This window comes from Eriocheir sinensis, chromosome 9 (genome assembly GCF_024679095.1).
Source record: "Eriocheir sinensis breed Jianghai 21 chromosome 9, ASM2467909v1, whole genome shotgun sequence".
NCBI lineage: Eukaryota > Metazoa > Arthropoda > Malacostraca > Decapoda > Varunidae > Eriocheir > Eriocheir sinensis.
Genome location: NC_066517.1, coordinates 16,132,740 through 16,151,483, shown reverse-complemented (window position 1 = coordinate 16,151,483; position 18,744 = coordinate 16,132,740). Strand labels below are relative to the sequence as shown.

General features: G+C 40.8%; 1 protein-coding gene across 5 annotated transcripts in view; it reads left to right on the top strand.

Annotated features, from left to right (window-relative positions):
- Positions 1-17,709, top strand: part of LOC126996001 (translocation protein SEC63 homolog) — a 43,719-nt gene extending 26,010 nt beyond the window's left edge. Inside the window, exons 2-14 of one of the 5 annotated variants that reach the window (XM_050855975.1) lie at positions 1,696-1,789; positions 2,021-2,135; positions 2,532-2,637; positions 3,121-3,473; positions 4,423-4,610; positions 5,606-5,806; positions 6,344-6,510; positions 7,545-7,717; positions 8,644-8,821; positions 9,976-10,115; positions 11,661-11,858; positions 12,184-12,450; positions 16,010-17,709. In XM_050855975.1, the coding sequence (XP_050711932.1) occupies positions 1,696-1,789; positions 2,021-2,135; positions 2,532-2,637; positions 3,121-3,473; positions 4,423-4,610; positions 5,606-5,806; positions 6,344-6,510; positions 7,545-7,717; positions 8,644-8,821; positions 9,976-10,115; positions 11,661-11,858; positions 12,184-12,450; positions 16,010-16,018 (2,189 nt within the window). In that variant the 3' untranslated portion in view covers positions 16,019-17,709. Of the gene's footprint in view, positions 1-1,695; positions 1,790-2,020; positions 2,136-2,531; positions 2,638-3,120; positions 3,474-4,422; positions 4,611-5,605; positions 5,807-6,343; positions 6,511-7,544; positions 7,718-8,643; positions 8,822-9,975; positions 10,116-11,660; positions 11,859-12,183; positions 12,560-16,009 lie in introns of those variants that run through there. The other 4 variants (XM_050855977.1, XM_050855976.1, XM_050855974.1 and 1 more) reach the window with 4 other exon arrangements.
- The last annotated feature ends 1,035 nt before the right edge of the window (positions 17,710-18,744 follow it).

Here is an 18,744-nt window from a genome sequence, read left to right as displayed (position 1 = left end):
GACTATATGGGCTGGAAAGTTGTGCCATAAGCAGTGTTCATTATTGAAAATCATGAAACACATCAGATGAGCAAGTATGTAGGGATGACTTGAAACCGGCAAGCAAGTTTGTTCCTACTACTTCATTGGGAAGGAAATTCCAAAGGGTTATAACTTATTGGTGAAAAATCATGATCTTTAGTCAATAGAAGTAAACTAATGAGACCCCTTGAATCTGTGACCTCCAGTAGCTGACTGGAGAGGCGAATGGAACTAATGAAAGGGCTTGATACCTGACTGGTTGTGAAAAATATCTTCCAACTTTTGATAAAGTCTGAATGAATAAGCCGCCCTATGACCAAATACAAGTTTAACCCCTTCACTCCGGTGACGCCGATGTCGGCGTCCGACAGGAGTCCGACGGCGTCACTGTTTGGAAAGGGTTAGTCCTCTTCTGAACCTCTTAAGAGGAAATGTAAGAAGATTAAGAGGGAACGAGAGGTTTAGAAGAGGATTAATCCTCTTCCATTTCCTCTTGAGCCTTTCCATACTGGAACGCCAACGTCTGCATCACAGATGGAAAGGGTTAAAGATTTAAATCGTTGGGAATAGGGAAGGGATATTATAAACACACTGATATCTCGTTTCATACTTAAACAACTGCTCTTCTTTCGTCATTTATGTATTCTTTCACTGCACACTTCATGGCTATTTACACAGTTGTTTTAATCTCTTCATTCTTTCTTATTTATTTCCATAAGGTTTGAAGGTTACTAGAATAGATAATGATGCCAGAAGAGCAGTTGATCAAGTTTTTTGGCCTGCTCAACTTTTCCTACTGTACATCCTTATCAGGCTACGGCTGAGTAGGAGACTCAATATCAGTGTGCTAATAAAACAGATCTTGACCCATTTTTTCTTAACATTTGCACCCTGAGAGAGACAAAGGCATAGATGTATGTACAGGATAGGTAGATGTATATATTGGTGGCTTCCAGTTTCTTTATGTAATCATCTTTCCTTATTTTATTGTTTATTTATTCTTGTTTCTAGTCTCCTTAGACAGACAATGGTATGAATAAGCACAGGGAAGGATAGACGTTTTTGTGGTTGGTTCTGTGTCTATATGTATATAAATATCATGGATTTGAATTTATATTTGGTTATATTTCTGTCCTGGGGTAATGGTTTTTTTTATCCATCCTAGGCTTAAGGGCCAATGGGGTGGAGATAAGCATCAAAGCCATATCAACAATGTATCCTGCAGCTTTATCTTATCATATCCTAAAGTTGATGTGTGATCATCTGATACTAATGGTGTGGTTATAAGGACTGCTGATAAGGAAATAATATGGAAATCTTGCATGAAATAAATACTGACATTGTGCTGTATTTTATTTCTCTGAACACAGTGTAATAACTCATAGTGTCCGGAAAACTAAAGAAACTTCAAAATATTGATGTATAAAGTTTATGAATGAAGTTTAGCATGTTGTATTTTGTCAGAGAGGGGTAAGGTCAGGTTAGACTAGGTTAGATTTAGTTTTATTAGATGTTAAGTATTTTTGCAATAAATGTGTGATGCAATTCATGCTGGTGGTAGAGGATGCCATGCTGATCTCCATATTCCCCAAAAGGGCTTCTTGTGATTCAGAAATATCTAGTTCCAGAAGGATCATCTAATATTATGCTTTTCTTTCTTTTCCCACCCCACAGAGGAGAAAGACAGAGATTTCTGTGAAGTATTCCAGAGAAAACAGTCAAAACTCAAAAAGCCAGAAAAATGGAAAGGTCTTCGCAAAACTACACAGTAAGTCGGTATTTGTCTTTGAGGGTAACATGAGGAAAATTGTATATACTCTTAACATCATAGACATGGAACTGAAACATGATGAAAGATGACATTTAAAACCTCACAAGGAGATTGACTTCCTCTACTCTTAGTCATCTAATATCTTTGCACTAAACTATAGAAAACGTGATGAGAGTAACATTTCCTGGGGCACAAACCTGATCCTCTTCCCCTTCCTTCCCTCCACAGACGAATGCTGATCATCATTGGCTGGGTGCTGATGGCCATCCTGGTGTACAAGCTCCAGCAGTTCGACTACGAGTATGCCAACTTCGACCCTTATGACATCCTGGGGGTCAGCATGGTGAGTCAGAACTTGGGGGGTGGGAATGGCCATTAGTTCATGTCCCTCAGAAGCTTAGTTGGGACATGTTTGGTGATTAAGATGATGACTTGAAATTATATAGTCTTGAACCATTAATGACCAAGTGGATTTACTGAATTAACCAACTACTACTTCTTCTTTTCTTCTTTGTTTAATGTCCTTATTTTCACTTACGTGGTTGGTCAGGTTTTGAGTCTCTCCCACTCTTGATGATCCTAGACTTTCCTCTCTGATTTCCTCCCTTCTCATCTTCTTCAGTCCACCAGCTGGTCTCCTCCCTTCTGGAACTTTAAACTAATAACTGCATTTTATTTTACATTCCTGAAATTTTAAAACATCTTAGGTAATAATGTTGACTTCCTTGTTTTCTTTCAGAGTTCCTCGTTAGCAGACATCAAGAAGGCGTACCGCAAGCAGTCCCTCATTTACCATCCCGACAAGCCCACGGGAAATGAGCGCAAGTTCATGAGGCTCAACAAGGGTAAGAAGCAGGCAGAGGTCCCAGCTGTTCTCTCCCTCAGTCCTCCCCTTTCTCCACCTCTCTTGAATATGTAAAAGTCTCCATCTATTCCTACTCCTGTATGCTCACTCATAGTATGTCTCTTCATTCCTTCCTTCCTCTTCATGCTCACTCATTCCTTTTCTTTGTTTAATATGTATAACTTCATTCTATAGTACCCTACATTGTCAGTTGAGTGTCTATAGTACCGTACCTTGTCAAGTGAGTGTCTATAGTACCGTACCTTGTCAAGTGAATGTCTATAGTGTTCCTTACTTCTCCTTATTCAGGCTTCTCTTTCTTCTGTATTTTCACTTGTCACGCAGTCTACTAATCAATTGTCACAACTCCTGGTTCTGTCCTTCTTATGTTCTTATGCGTACCTTCTTTTGGTCTATATCTGTCTCTGTATTCCTTCTTCCTTGCCTTCATCCCTCATCCCTCCTCCCTCCCTCCCATCCACAGCCTACAGAGCACTGACAGATGAGGACGCCAAGAGAAACTTTGACCGCTATGGGCATCCGGACGGTCCCGGGGCCATGCACTTTGGTATCGCTCTTCCCTCCTGGATCGTCGAGAAGGAGAACTCGCTGTGGGTGCTGGGACTGTACGGACTCGTCTTCATGATCGCGCTGCCTACTGTCGTCGCCATCTGGTGGTACCGCTCGTCGAAATTCTCCAACGATCAAGTGCTGCTGGACACGACGCAGCTCTACTACTACTTCTTCCACAAGACGCCGCACATGGTGTTCAAGCGTGCCCTGATGGTGCTGGCCGCCTCACTCGAGTTTGAGAAGGGACACAACCCGGAGATCGTGGTATGTGATTTTTTATTTTTTATTTTAGCTACAGTACAGGAAGCAACTCAAGGGGAACAAAAAGAAAGTGTTGAAAATAAGTCCACTAATTGCTACTCCCATAAAAGTGAAAAGGAATGAGTGGCCAAAAGAGAGGAATTTATCTAGTTGTATTTACCCGATTGTAGTATACTGGACCCGAGCAACACTTGTGAGGTCATGTCTTCGTCCAGCTTTTCCTTAAGACTTTACATACTCCTTACCTCAACCACTTCTATGAGTTTGTTCCGTGCACTGATATTCATATGCTGCGTGTGTGTGTCTGTGTGTTTGTGGATGGTCATGGCAGGAGAGTTAAATTATCCTTGTTCCAGTGCTTCCTCTATGCATATTCGAACCCATGTCCTCCTATTTTCTCCCATCACAATTCATTTACTCAGCATTATTTGAGGGGATGTGAGTGGTTGCGTTTCTCCCATCAAAACTCATCCACTCTTTTGATCTGTTTATGGGGTATGAGTGAATGAGTCTCTTCCGTCTAAACTCATCCACTCTATTGAATTGTTTATGGGGTATGAGTGAATGAGTTTCTTCCGTCTAAACTCATCCACTCTTTTGATTTGTTTATGGGGTATGAGTGGATGAGTCTCTTCCGTCTAAACTCATCCACTTTATTGATCTGTTTATGGGGTATGAGTGAATGAGTCTCTTCCGTCTAAACTCATCCACTCTATTGATCTGTTTATGGGGTATGAGTGAATGAGTTTCTTCCATCAAAACTCATACACTCTGTTGATCTATTTTTGGGATGTGAGTGAAGAAGTTTCCTATTCATTCACAACTTAAAACTACAGCAGTGGCAGGCTAACTAACACCTCTTGCCTTGTTAGATGTAGAGGAGGTCAATGTTCCTATCCATACACAACAACAAACGACACAAACATCAACAATCCCTCACCCGTTTTTTCAGGAGCGACCGACCGACAACATAGAACTGCCGCAGCTCATCAAACAGCTCCCCAACCTCGGCGAAAAGAACAAGGAACGGCCTCTGTGCTTCGCCTATTCCATGAAGGCGCGCTCCCTCCTCCACGCACACCTCTCCCGCATGAGGCTCCCAGACGACACGCTGGACCAGGACAGACTCTACATTGTCAAGTGAGTGTCCATAGTACCGTACCTTGTCAAGTGAGTGTCTATAGTACCGTACCTTGTCAAGTGAGTGTCTATAGTACCGTACCTTGTCAAGTGAGTGTCTATAGTACCGTACCTTGTCAAGTGAGTGTCTATAGTACCGTACCTTGTCAAGTGAGTGTCTATAGTACCGTACCTTGTCAAGTGAGTGTCTATAGTACCGTACCTTGTCAAGTGAGTGTCTGTAGTACCGTACCTTGTCTAGTGAGTGTCTATAGTACCGTACCTTGTCTAGTGAGTGTCTGTAGTACCGTACCTTGTCTAGTGAGTGTCTGTAGTACCGTACCTTGTCAAATGAGTGTCTGTAGTACCATACCTTGTCAAGTGAGTGTCTATAGTACCGTACCTTGTCAAGTGAGTGTCTGTAGTACTGTTACCTTGTCCAATGAGTATCCATAGTACCACTCTCTCTCTGTAGCCTCCACAAGCTCACTGATCACCTGTTCCCTTGTTCTGTACGTTTCACTCCTTATTTTATGTTCTTTTATCACCTGTTCTGTCATTACATACCTGTCACTCCGTATCATAATCATTCTCTTTTATTACGGTACCTGTTCTCTCTTTGCATATCTGTTACTCCTTATCTTCCTCATGCTCTAATATTACCTGTCCTTTCTCTCTCTCTCTCCATACTTGTCACCTCTTATCTTACTCATGCTCCTTTATCACCTGTTATTTCTTCCCATATCTGTCACTAATTATCTTTCACATCCTCTCTCTCTTTTTTTTTTATTTATTTATTTATTTATTTTTTTTACAACAAAGGAGTCAGTTCAAGGGCATAAAAAAAAGGAAACAAATATGAAAAGAAAAGCCCGCTACTCACTGCTCCTGCCCTATTACCTGTAATTTCTTCCCGTACCTGTCAATCCCTATCTTCCACATGCTTTCATAACCTGTTCCTTCTTCCTCTTCATGCTCACGCTTGCACACACATTATAATGATCCTCCTCCCCCAGGTGCTGCCCCATTCTGATCCAGGAGATGGTGACATGCGTGGCTCAGCTCATCATGCTTGCCCACGCCGGCCGCATCTCCCGCCTCCCCTCCCTGGACACCATCGAGGCCTGCATGAAGCTCTCGCCCCACATCGTCCAGGCGCTCTGGGACTCCAAGAACCCTCTCCTGCAGCTGCCCCACGTCACGGAGGACTCGCTGAGGTGGGTGGCTTGGTGTTCAGCGGCACACACACATACATGCATATACACGACACCCCTAGGAGCACAGACACACACTAGAAATAAAGACAAACACACACTTAAAAAAAACAGACAAAACAAGAGGAAGAGGAGAGACAAGAGGTACAAAGGAAAATGAATGGAAATAAAGGCAATAAAAAGACAAATCAAGAGGAAGGGAAGTAACAAAAGGTACAAAGAAAAAAGAAGGATAGAAATAAAGACAAACACACACAAATGACAGAAAACAAAAGGAAGAGAAGACAGAAGATACTAAGGAAAAAAGTATAAAAGGAAGAAGAGGAAGATAAAGCACACACACACACATTAGGAATAAAGATACACACCAAAAGAGACAGAAAACAAAAGGAAGAGAAGAGACAAATAGTACAAAGGAAGAAAGAGCATAAAAGGAAATAGGAGAAGGATAGGGACAACAATGACACAAACACATACATACACTCACAACACCACAACACAAGCACTTCCTCATCCCTTCCCCTCCCATTCTTCCCTCAGGCACTTCGTCAGCAAGCGTCGGCCAGTCAAGACCATCGAGCAGCTCCTTGCCTTGCCTGCGACCGAGAGACACCACGTCCTGCGCTCCCTGGCTGAGGAGGAATTCAATGATGTCATGATCGTGTGTAGCAGGATGCCCAAGATCGAGATGGAGGTGAACTATGAAGGTGAGTGAGAAAGGGTGGTGATAGAGTAGTAAATATAAGTAATGGAGGTAAATCTTGAGGGGCCTGGATGGTATTCGGCACCAGCCCGTCATGGCGCAGGCAAGTGTTTATAGTGGCGCCATCTTCTCTTGGCTCATGCTGCCCCCCGGAACTCCTCCTTGATTCACTTGGACGGTTTCCTCTAGAGTCCGGGTTGATGGGTGGTCTTCAGGACAGCATGTGGGTAGTTTTAAGCCACTCGGCGGTGACTGAAAAATCCGCGGTGGGGTAGAGACTTATGATAGTGTGATATAAGAGGTATTTTATGTTTCTTTGTTTTGTGTGTAAGGAATTGGAATTTATTATGGTGGTGAATTTGAATGATTTTTGGTGATAAGGAAAAGGATGTTGCAGATAGACTATTGAAGATAAGAAATGGAGGTAAATTATTGTAGTATAGAGATTGGTGATATGAGGTATTTTATATTTTCTTTGTTTGTTGTGTATTGTAAGGTAATTAAATACCTAGTGGTGGTGACTGTGGGTGTAGTGATAAAGGGATTGGTTGGGATAATGATGGGACTGGTAATGAGGGTGTGGATGTTAGATTAGAGACTAGTTAACCTGGTAGCAGCGGGGATCATATTTCTTAATGGTCCCTCTAAGCGAAAAAAAATGAGAAAAAATCATCACTCACATAAACCATTTCATAACATATATCAATGCATTTGTGATCAGTTTATGTATCATCTATTTTGGGGGGGTTTATATCATGGGACAAATTTGGCCCGTCGCTGCTACCGGGTTAAGGTAAGGGATTGGAAGTGATTATGGTGGTGAGATTGAATGATTTGTGGTGATAAGGGGAAGGGTGTTAGAAAAAGAGGTAAGGGATTGGAAGTGATTATTATTATAAGAAAGAGGTGTGTCAGGATGTGATGGAAAAAACAAAAAAAAATGAGGATGTATATGAAAATTTATGTATAACTGCAGGGAATCTAGACACACCAGTACCTCACATCTCATCCCTCCCTCTTTTTCTTCCCCGTCGCTAGTGGTGGATGACGACGATAGTGGAGTCTTCACCGCGGGGGCCATCGTCACCGTCACCGTCAACCTCCGGCGCCGCACCATGGGGGAGGTGTACGAACAGAGCCTGCAGGAGGGTGAGCAGACCAGGGTGGAGGGTGTGCAGGAGAAGGAAGAGGAGCCTGGTGCTGTTGTTGCTGTGAGTGTGTTTTGTTGTGTCGGGTGTGGGGCTTTGTGGATTGGTTTATGTGTGTGTATATGTATGTATTGGTGGGGGTGGTGTGTGTGTGTGTCAACGTTGCCAGATTATCGTACTCAGCCGATTATATTTCCCGAGTTCCTACCCCCAAACTGTCTTCTGGGCTCCAATAATGAAACTAATTTATAGTTATCGATAAAAGAGTTAGATTCTGATGTTTCTTGGCAATAGTTAGGCGTCAGAAATAGGTAAATACCATGCTCTGAGTACGACAATCTGGCAATGGTGGTGTGTGTGTGGTAAGGAAGGAGTGGGTATGTGTGTGTGTTGAGGGTGAGGATGGCCTAGTGTAAGGGAAGTGTGGTAAAGATATGTTAGTTCATATTAAGGGCACAATAGAATAAATTAAGTGTATATGTGTGTATGTGTGTGTTAAGGTTGAGGATGGCTGAATGTAAGGGAAGTGTAGGAAAGGCATGTTAGTTCATATCAAGAGCACGATAGAATAAAATAAGTGTATATGCGTGTATGTGTGTTAAGGTTGAGGATGGCTGAATGCAAAGGAAGTGTAGGAAATACATGTTAGTTCTTAGTAAGGTCACAGTACACTTAAATATAGGTCACCACTTTTTACAGACAGATAACTAAGTGCCAGACAGTGAGAGGCATACAGCTTTTAAGTTATATAAATAATCTTGCAAGTAAATAAGACATAAAATAAGAGGGTGCTGTGAAGAAAGGGTTTGATCGCTAGACAAAGAATCCTAGAATCCCACCTGTTGAGTATTTTTACAGGAAATCAAAGCAGGTGTTGAGATTATGAGTGTCAAGTGTGTGAAACTAAAGAGAGAAACAAAGATGATAAAGACGTAATAGAGACCAAAGGAGTTTCACAAGTGTTACAAATAATCCGATCATCTTCCCAGGCCAAAAAGTCTGGATGGAAGCCCAAGACCCAGCCCAAGAAGGGAGGCAAATCCAAGGCCAAGGCTCAGCCCCAGAAGAAGAAGCAGCAGCAACAGCAGCAACAACCACAACCACAGCCGCCCACCAAGAAAGAAGAAGAGGGTCAAGAGAAGAGTAAGAAACATAATCATAAAATTGGTCTGTTCCTCCTCCTTTTTTCCGTTTTCTGTAGCCGTTTGGATCATGGTGAATATTGCACTCAAAATTTGACATGTCGTTCATTTGGCTTTGGTTTTCCATTGACTAACTTGCCTTATGCTTACAACGACTGCATTTTCTTTATAGACGTGGAATATATATTTTTTACTGCATTTGCCATTTTTCTTGAAGTTGATTTTTGTGTCATGAGTATATACAAAAATGCTGCCTAACTTCTATATGCTGATTAGTGCTTTAACATCTCAACGTATTATTCAACTTCTTATTTTAGCTGCATAATGGATGATCCTTCTGCTGTTTTCATGCCCTTAATCAAGCTCCACTGCATCCTATCAACTCCCCTCTCACGCCTGTCTTGCATGTTAGCCTCCTCCCTACCCCTGCCTCCTGTGACTGGTGGTGGTGGTGGTGGTTGTCATGGTTACCTCTCATTCTGCCTCCCTCGCTCATGCATCCAGGCGCCCTAACCCAAGCATGGCCTCAGATTTACCTTGCTTCACACCGTACATTCAGGTCTGTTTGGTGCCTCTTCTGCCCTCTGATGAAAGCTTGGAGGCAGTGCTTGTTAGACTTTCCCTTTGTCTCTGTCTCTTGTATGTGAAAGACGAGGAAGGAAAGATTATTGTCCCTTGCTGTGTGTGGTAGATCCCGCCTCTTCATGATTTTTTTGGATTCTGTTCTTGCTGTGAAAGATCTCTGACTTATGGTATATGAAGCATGAAGGTTAAGTTACGTGGAACCCTCAGAATTTTTGCATTTTTCTTTTTATTCGTTTGTAACTTAACCCTGAAAACCAAAACTCTCCTGTTGAATTAAAAAAAAAAAAGAGGTTTAACTAAAGAAACAAAATTTCCACACATTATTTTTTCTATTTATTCATTATCTTATGGCAAAAAATTAAAACATCCGATTGAATCATAGTTAAAAAAAATTGGTTTATGTTGGAAAAGCTTCATTGTTTGTGAATTGAGTTTTTATTCCAAGTTTTCATTCACATTAAAAAGGGTTAACTATAAAAAAAAATCGGCCCAGTATACTCATGAGGAACAGACAGACAAGCAGCAGGAGTTAAGGGAAGCAGAAGGCTCATTCCTTGCTGAAGGCTGTGGCGATGACCGGGGCTTGTGTTGCAGCAGGTAGCGGGCAGCAGGTGGAGCGGGTGGAGAACGTGGTGGAGGAGAAGGGCGAGCAGACGGATGAGGATGAGTCTGCCTCACATTCGGATGAGTCACAGGCAGAGGAGGCGGATACGGAGTCCCACAAGGAAGAGAAGGTAAGGGCCGAGGCTTGTGGGTTTGTGGTGTTGAAACTCTTATAATACAACAGTTAACCCTTAATCGGTGGCAGTATTTGAAGAGTAGCTCCCCCAAAATGAATGGTCTATATATTGCCAGAAAGTAGCATACGTCCCTTGTCACTATTTTCAGACACTTTTACCTCACGTCAGTTTTTTTCAAAGGCGTCTAAGAATACTGGCCGTGTCTTCTTCTTTTTCTTCTTCTTCCTCTTCTTCTTTCTCCTCTTTTTCCTCCTTTCTTCTTAGGACCGTAGCATAAATATAGTTACACTGCATAATAGATGTTTTAACTATCGTCTATACAATCGGCCCTCAAATAGTACGCAATGTAACTCATACCAAAACGTAACTTCTCCTAAATCTGAATTCTTCTCCAAGGTGAATACCTTTCTTGAATGCTTTGGGGTGCTTAAGCAGGTGTTTTGGCTTGTCTCTTGGGTCCCATGTTCATGTTATCTGGTAATGGAGAAGCGTAGCTAAGGTTGTGCACACACACGGACTGAGGGAAAGCGCATAGGTTTCAGTCTGGCAGAACAGTGTTCCTGAATGTTATGGACACACATGGACTGAGGAGATGCGCATGGATGGCAGTCTGGTAGAACAGTGTTGCCACTCACGCCATGGCTACTTGGTGCAATGAGCGGAAAATTTAAAAATCCTAAAAAAATCTTCTATGACAATCTGTACAAAATCGAAACCGTACTATTGGAAACTGTTCTATTTGAGGGACAGCTGTATATATATTGTACCGCAATCTGGAAGTGTTGTTATATTTCTGCCATACAAAACTGACTGACTGAATTTTGGACCGTTTATACATAGTTTCACTGCCATCTGAGGGTTAATATGATGGCTAGTAATGGATGATAAGATTGTACTGTTTTCTCTCGTGTGGGGTGGTATATATATATGCAATACACTGGCTATGCATCTCTTTGTTCATTCTTTTATCTCTCTCTACTTGATATATTATTATGGAAGGGCACTTGAGTAATTTTTTTTCCTTCTTTAATGCCACAATGTGTATCCAGGGAAAGGTGAGTTGTATCAGAACTTTGATAGTCAACCTTCTCTTGTCTCATTGTCTGGTGTCTTTCTCAGTTGGAATAGAAAGCTGATGAATTGTATGAAATAATAACGTTAACAGAAAGATGTTCTGTATACCGCAAGTTATATCATTGTAATTCTTATTGGCAAAGAAACATCATAAGCAGCATTGCCAGATTGTCGTACTCAGGCTCTTATATTAGCTGTTATCCGACCCCAAAACTCTCTCCTCCACCCCAATAACTAGATTTATTTATAGTTATCATTGAAATGGTTAGTTGTTGGTGTTTTTTTGCAATAGTCATGGGTCAGAAACTGGTAAATACAATGTTCTGAGTACGATAATCTTGCAACGGTGATCATAAGTCCACATCATTAAGTAACATTTAACAGTCATTTAGCTTTGAGTCCTGGATTTCTTGTTCATCAGTAAACTCGTCAGAACATGTAATTAAACTTTCCCTCAAACCACAGCAGGCGAATGCTCTGGATGACGATGCAGAGTGGGAGCGGTTCCAGAAGGGCCTCACCAAGCGGGAGAAGGCCCTGGAGGGGAAGTCCAAGCTCTCCCACACGGTCCACTGCCCCTTCTTCCCTGAGGACAAGCAGGAGTACTGGTGGACTTACGTGTGTGACAGGAAGAAGCACTTGCTCATCACAGCGCCATACCAGGTGAGTGGAGTGTTCGCAGGTGTGTTTCTGTGCAGGAGTGTGTGCGTGTGAAAGGAGGGTAGGGTGTGCATGGGTTTGGGAAAGAGACGGTAGGGTGTGTGTGTGTATGGGTGTGGGAAAGGGAGGGTAGGATGTGTGTGGGTATGGAAGGGAGGGTAGGGTGTGTGTTTAGGAGGGCAGAAATTTGAAGAGTTAAGAGTGTTGGAGGGAAGGGAAACTCTGTTTGTGGAAGGTACATTGTGATCAGTTGTACATGGCAGACCCTCCAAGCTGTTTCCATTGATGTAAAAAAAAAGGTATATACCACCTCTCCTCTCAACCACAGATTACCAACCTCGTGGACATGGAGGAGGTGCAGCTCAAGTTCACGGCTCCTCAGCGACCAGGAATCTACACGTACCAGGTCTGCCTTCGCTCCGACTCCTACCTCGGCCTGGACCAGACTCAGGACATCAAGCTGGACGTGAAGGAGGCCCGGGAGATCCCCACGGAGCATCCTCAGTGGGAGTCGTCGAGCGATGAGGAGGAGGAGGACGAGAATGAGGTGGCCAGGGACGAGGGTGAAGAGTCTGAGTACACGACGGATGAGGAGGTGACGGACGATAGCGGGGAGGAGTGAGGAGGAGCAAGAGGAGGAGTGATTGAGGATGGTAAAATGTGATGAATGGTGGAGGAGAAAGTGTTAAAAAGAGCAGAAAAGGATCAAGAACTAAAAGAGATGAGTGAAGAAAGAGAAAGCAAAGAGAAAGCAACAGAGGAGAAAGTGTTGAGTTAGAAAGACCTGATAAGAAGATAAAGATGCAAATGAGGTGGGCAGTAGGATGTTGGGTAGGTGTAAATAGAAAGTGATGTGTTAGAAAGAGAAGAAAAGGATCAAGAACTAAAAGAGATGAGTGAAGAGAAATTATGAAGAAAAAGTAATAGAGGAGAAAGTGTTGTGTTAGAAAGACCTGATAAGAAGATAAAGATGCAAATGAGGTGGGCAGTAGGATGTTGGGTAGGTGTAAATAGAAAGTGATGTGTTAGAAAGAGAAGAAAAGGATCAAGAACTAAAAGAGATGAGTGAAGAGAAATTATGAAGAGAAAGCAACAGAGGAGAAAGTGTTGTGCTAGAAAGACCTGATAAGAAGATAAAGATGCAAATGAGGTGGGGAGTAAGATGTTGGGTAGGTGTAAATAAATGTTAGCCAAGGAAGTGGGTGACAGTCGCAAAGGTTTTTATCCATAAGTTAAAAAGATGTGAATGGAAAACAGCAAATGAGTTAAAGAATACAAGTTAAAAACAAAGAGAAAGAGGAAGACATGAGAGAGAGAGAAGCAAGTGAATGATAAAAGCTGGAAAGAGTGCAATGGGGCAAAGAATAAGGAATACGACAAAGGAAGATAAATGAAGAGAGAAGAGAGGGAACAAGGCTCAAGGTTCAGGGTTTACACATACCAAGTTACCAGTTTACACTCTTCCTCTTAACATATTACTCTCTTCCCCCTCGTAAATACTTGGGTGTCACTTCCATGGTTAAGGATACGAAAGCCTACCCTGAAAATCTTTTATATACGTATATTGTCAGCAGCTGCAGGAAAACGAATGAATGGCTTAAGACGAATTGTGTAAACTGGTGACGAGGTGCATGGAAGCTGTATAAGTGATGAGGGAGCCAAGGGAGAGGACGAGAGGCCTGTGTTTGATATAGGCCTATTTATACCCTTACCGTTTTGTGCATTGGTCAGTAGCCCATGTCTGCCAGAGCCAAATGAATAGGCCAATCAAAATTCACCCGGAGATGCGGATTGGTGTCTGACGGTCGCTCAAAGGGATGGGATGTCTGAGGCGTTGCATGTTAGTGGTGAGGGTCTGCGAGGTTGTTATTAAGTTATGCAGGTGTGGGAATGGGATGAATGGTGCATGAAGGAGTGGGTGAAGGGCTACAGTTTAAATTAAGATTTTTTATATGGGTGTAACTTATTTATTAAGGGATTCGGATGAGGGCGCGAAAAAGTGTTTGTTGTAAAAAAGATTGTTGGGTGAACTAGGTACAGTGAAAGGGAGTGAAGATGTTTGTGAAAGTGTATAAGTGGGTGAGTTTTTTTTTTAGAGATGTGTCAATGTATGTCAAGGTTCAGCAAATGAGGTGGAAAGACGAAAGGAAACCAAAGAACTCATGCAAACGGCTCAAGGGAACTAATTAGATACATAAAGGCAATAATGAATAATAAATAAGCAGTAGTGAGGAGATGCAGACGGCGATGAAAGCATGGCCGAAACATCTTGGGAATCATTTTTTGCTCCGTTGTTCTGCAAGATAAAAAGAAAAAGACAAACCAAACCAAAAGCAGAGAATAGTCTACAAGAAATTTTATCATAACATTAAAACCAAAATGTAAAGCCAAACAAAATGAAGAACAACCCAAAGAGAAGAATGAACAAGGAATTTTATTATATCAAAACTAAAATGAAAAACAACCCCAAAGAGAAGAATCAACAAGGAACTTTATCATATCAAAACAAAAATGTAAAGCAAAGACAAAAAGAAAAACAAACCGAAGACAAGGAAACAAGAAATTTTTATCGTAACATTAAAAACAATAAAGAACAGAAGAGAGAGAAAAAAACTAATTAAAACCCTCATTTGACTAATTCTCAAGGAACATCGGCATCTTCCCGTTGTAGAGGAAGGCGTCACTCTAGCTTAACACCAGAAATAAAAAGTAATAATGAGAAACACACATATACTTAAAATCAGGATCTTTATTTGCACATCTCCCAGGGCATGTTTCTTCCTGGGTGTGGAGGGAGGTGTTAGTAGTGATGAGTTGTTGTAGGAGTATGAAATGAGGTAGTATGTGATGACTAAGTGTGGTGAGTGAGATGAGATGTCTTAACTTGAGTGGGGTGTGTGTGATGACTAAGGAAGGATGTGATGAGATGAGGTGCATAATGAGTGAGATGAAATGTGTGATGACTGAGGTGAGGTTTGATGACTGAGATGTGGTGTGATGACTGAGATGAGGTATGTGATGACTAAGGCAATGTAAGGTGTGTGATGACTTGAGATGAGGCGATTGTGTTGGCTGGTCTCCACAGCAGTGATGTCTCCCCTTTATATTGAAAAAAAACTAAATATTCCCCATTTTTTCTAATATATATCAAATTCAGGTGTCTCTTGTTAGGGGCTTAGTGACCAGTGTGTATCTCAAATGTTGTCCTCTTCTTCATCATCATCATCATCATCACTGGGGTCAAGTTGCACTGAAGGAAAACCAGAATGTTGATTTAGTGAAGGAGCGGTGTGTAGGAAAGTCATGCACATTACAGATATTTGATTTTGTGGTTCTGAAAATAACCATATGAGTTCATGTATGAAAATAATGAAATAAGTTCCTTGTTTGCCTCTCAGTTCAGTCAGTATCAAAGCAAAACAAGATTGCGTCATGAAAGAACTGCATGTGTAGGGAATTCATGCACTTCACAGGTATTCATTTTCCTGGTCCCCTATGTTGATATTTTGTTTTCGGTAATAATAACGAAAATAATCAAATGAATTGGTGGTTTGTCTCTCGGTTTAGTACCAGAAGGAAACCAGGTTGTTGTGTTATGAAAGAACAGTCAGAGTTTGGAATTCATGCACTTCACAGGTCTTGAGTATTGTTGTGCCTGTGCTGATATTTTGTTTGCTGTTATAATAATGAAAATAATCTAATGCGTTGCTGGTTTGTCTCGGTTCAGTATCGAAGAGAAATGAGATTGTTGTGTTATGAAAGAACTGTGAGTGTATAGGAAATTAATTGACTTCACAGGTACTTGTATTTGTTTTTATGGAGCCTGCGTTAATATTTCATTTGCTGTTCCGAGGCATAGTGATAATAATGATGAAAATAATCCAATAAGTTGCTAGTTCATTTATCTTTCAGCTCAGTATATCCAATGAAGCTTCAGCATTTTTTGAAATTTTTTATATGTGTCGAGGTATATTAACAAAAAATAAATAAGTTGAGTTGCTATTTAATCTCTCGGCTCAGCAAGTGCTATGTAGCCCAGCAGTGTTTATTTATTATTTTTAAATTATGAAAGCAACATAATCAAGTGAATTGCTGTTTAGTCTCAACTTTTGTATGTACATTAATTTCTTTATCATTCATCACCTTTTCATCAGAGCGCCTAAGAGTGATGCTGAGAATTGGCACTCGTGAAATCAGGACCTATCGTGCCATCTATGATCCAACTCGTCTCTTCAGTATTGTTATTACACTTATAGTTCGGTCTGAGCTTCTTCCAAGGGCATGATGGGTTGTCTGAAAGCTCTGGGCATTTTCTTATATTTAATTATTAGCTTTTTTTTCATTTTTCACTGTCGTTATATTTATTGTCACTATCTGGCATTCCATTGTTATTTGGTGCACGTGCAATGGTTCTTATTTATTGTGCTAGTGGGAGAAAGAGAAAGAGAGTGAAAGAGAGTGAGAGAGAGAGAGAGGGAGGGTGAAAAGAAGAGAGAGTATGGTTCAGTTTTTTGGGGGGGTTTGTCTTAGTGGACTGCAACACTTTTAATTAATCTGCAAGACGAGAGAGAAATTGTTATCCTTGTTTGCAAAGTTTATTGACAGCATTGTATCATTGACACTTAGAGCAACCCACTTATCTGCCTCTTGCTGTTGTTTTGTATGCATTCATTACTGTTGTTTATCTTTTTATAGAATGACAGTCAGCCAGTCAGGAGAATAGGACATGAGCTGATGGGACAAAAAGTTAATTAATGGTAAAAGTTTATTGTTTATCTAATGCATGGCTAAGAAACTCACTCATTTATATTTTTGCTGCATAAGTGAGTCATTATTTTCTTTTATTTTTTCTTATAAACATGATTTCTGCATTCTATTTAATTATTTTCTTTATTTGTCTAATTTTTAGTATCCATGTCTTTTGGCGATCTATATTTTCCTTATTTTCCATTTTATTTTTTATCTATTTTTTACTATTTGTGTCTTTTGGGCTTCTATATTTTCTCTTCTTCATTTTATTTATTCATTTATTTGATTTTTTCCTGTCTTCCATGTCTTTGTGCCCTCAATGCAACAAGTATATTTTTTTGCACAACGTTTCAACATGCCAACGTTCTCGGTCTCCGACATCGTTAACATTACGTACCGACTAACTAACTAACTATGTACTGTCAGCGTGCAGACTAAAACAAAACAAGAACAGAACCGCCACATCACCTCTGTCTGCATATCTTCCTGCTCCTTTCATCCAGTTTACTTACACTCTCAAAAACAGGAATTCTAATGTCTTTTCCCTTCCTATTTCACATTTTGGATGGATAGAAAAAATGACAGAGTAATGAGTGTTGGTGGGCTGAGCGCATGCAGAACCCCACCAAGGAAAATGGGGTCGGGAAATGGGATATGGGATATGGGGGGGGTTTAAGGTAAAGTAATGGGGAGGTATGGAGGGGGAGAGTGGGTAAGGGAATACTCAGCCATTTCTAAAACATCGTCATATGAGTCGTAATGTGTCCCAGCAATCCTCTAAGTGTTAATCGTGTCTGAAGATATTTTTAGACCTCCAGAAAATGAAATAAATGAGAATCTTCAGTCGTGTTAGCTTTGAATGTGTATATCTTTTTCTCAGATGATGTGTGTGTGTGTGTGTGTGTGTGTGTGTGTGTGTGTGTGTGTGTGTGTGTGTGTGTGTGTGTGTGTGTGTGTGTGTGTGTCGTTACTTAGGTATATCTCCGTTCTCTCGTAAACTTGTAACTTCCCAGGTGTCACTGAATGTTTGTGGAGATCAGATCAAACTGACAGTGTAAGCACAAAGAATTATTTTGTTTATGAATAAAGTTTAGCTAATACTGCAGTGCCTGTTTTTGTTCTTGTTCTCCGCTCCCTTCCCCAAACAAGTCCTCATTTTCATAATTGTTTTCGTTAATTTTAACTTTTTCATTATGAGTTAAGATGTTCCACCCTCTATCTCAATCAAGTGCTTCTTCATCATTAACACAAAGTAGCTTGATCATTTATTAATTTCCTTCTTATATGAATGAAAGAAGTTAATGATCTGTCTTGATTTGATAAACTGACTAACTCCTGCATTATGGAGTTTGACAGCTAAAATGAATTAAATAATGGAGATGCTGGTTATCAACTCTTGCAATAGGGACAGCTAGATAATGGATGAGAGAATAAAGATACTGGTGAACTCTTGCATTAGGGACAGCTAGACAATGGATGAGAATAAAGATACTGGTGAACTCTTGCATTAGGGACAGCTAGATAATGGATGAGAATAAAGATACTGGTGAACTCTTGCATTAGGGACAGCTAGATAATGGATGAGAGAATAAAGATACTGGTGAACTCTTGCGTTAGGAAGTTGGACAGCTAACCGATATAATAACAAAGATACTGGTTAACTTTTGCATTAGGAAGTTGAACAGCAAGTTGAACAGTTATAACGAGGCCTGAGAAGTATTTAGAACAATTTGCCTGAATGCCTATAAATTTGTGTAGATTGTGTAAATTCTAAGGGGTACAAAACTATAACAATAAACGCAAATAAGAAAAAAAAATCAAATAATAATTCAGTTCAACTCAGCATCTATTGTATCAAAACATTAGGCTACCCATAAAAAAGTATAGAAACACTAAAAATAGGCTTGTTGTGAAGTGATAGCGATAAAACAGGATATGAAGCAGCAGAACAATAAAAAGTCACATGAAGAATAATAAAAAAAGAACCAGACCGACAGACATTTAACAGCTGATAGACAGTTCGCGTTGTTGACAGTGTGCGTGTGGCGAGTGTGTTGCGTTTTAACCTTTTTCCTTGTGTTGCGTGCCGTGGGGAGTGTTGTGCGTGTGTGAGGATACAGAAAGCAACACAAGACATCAG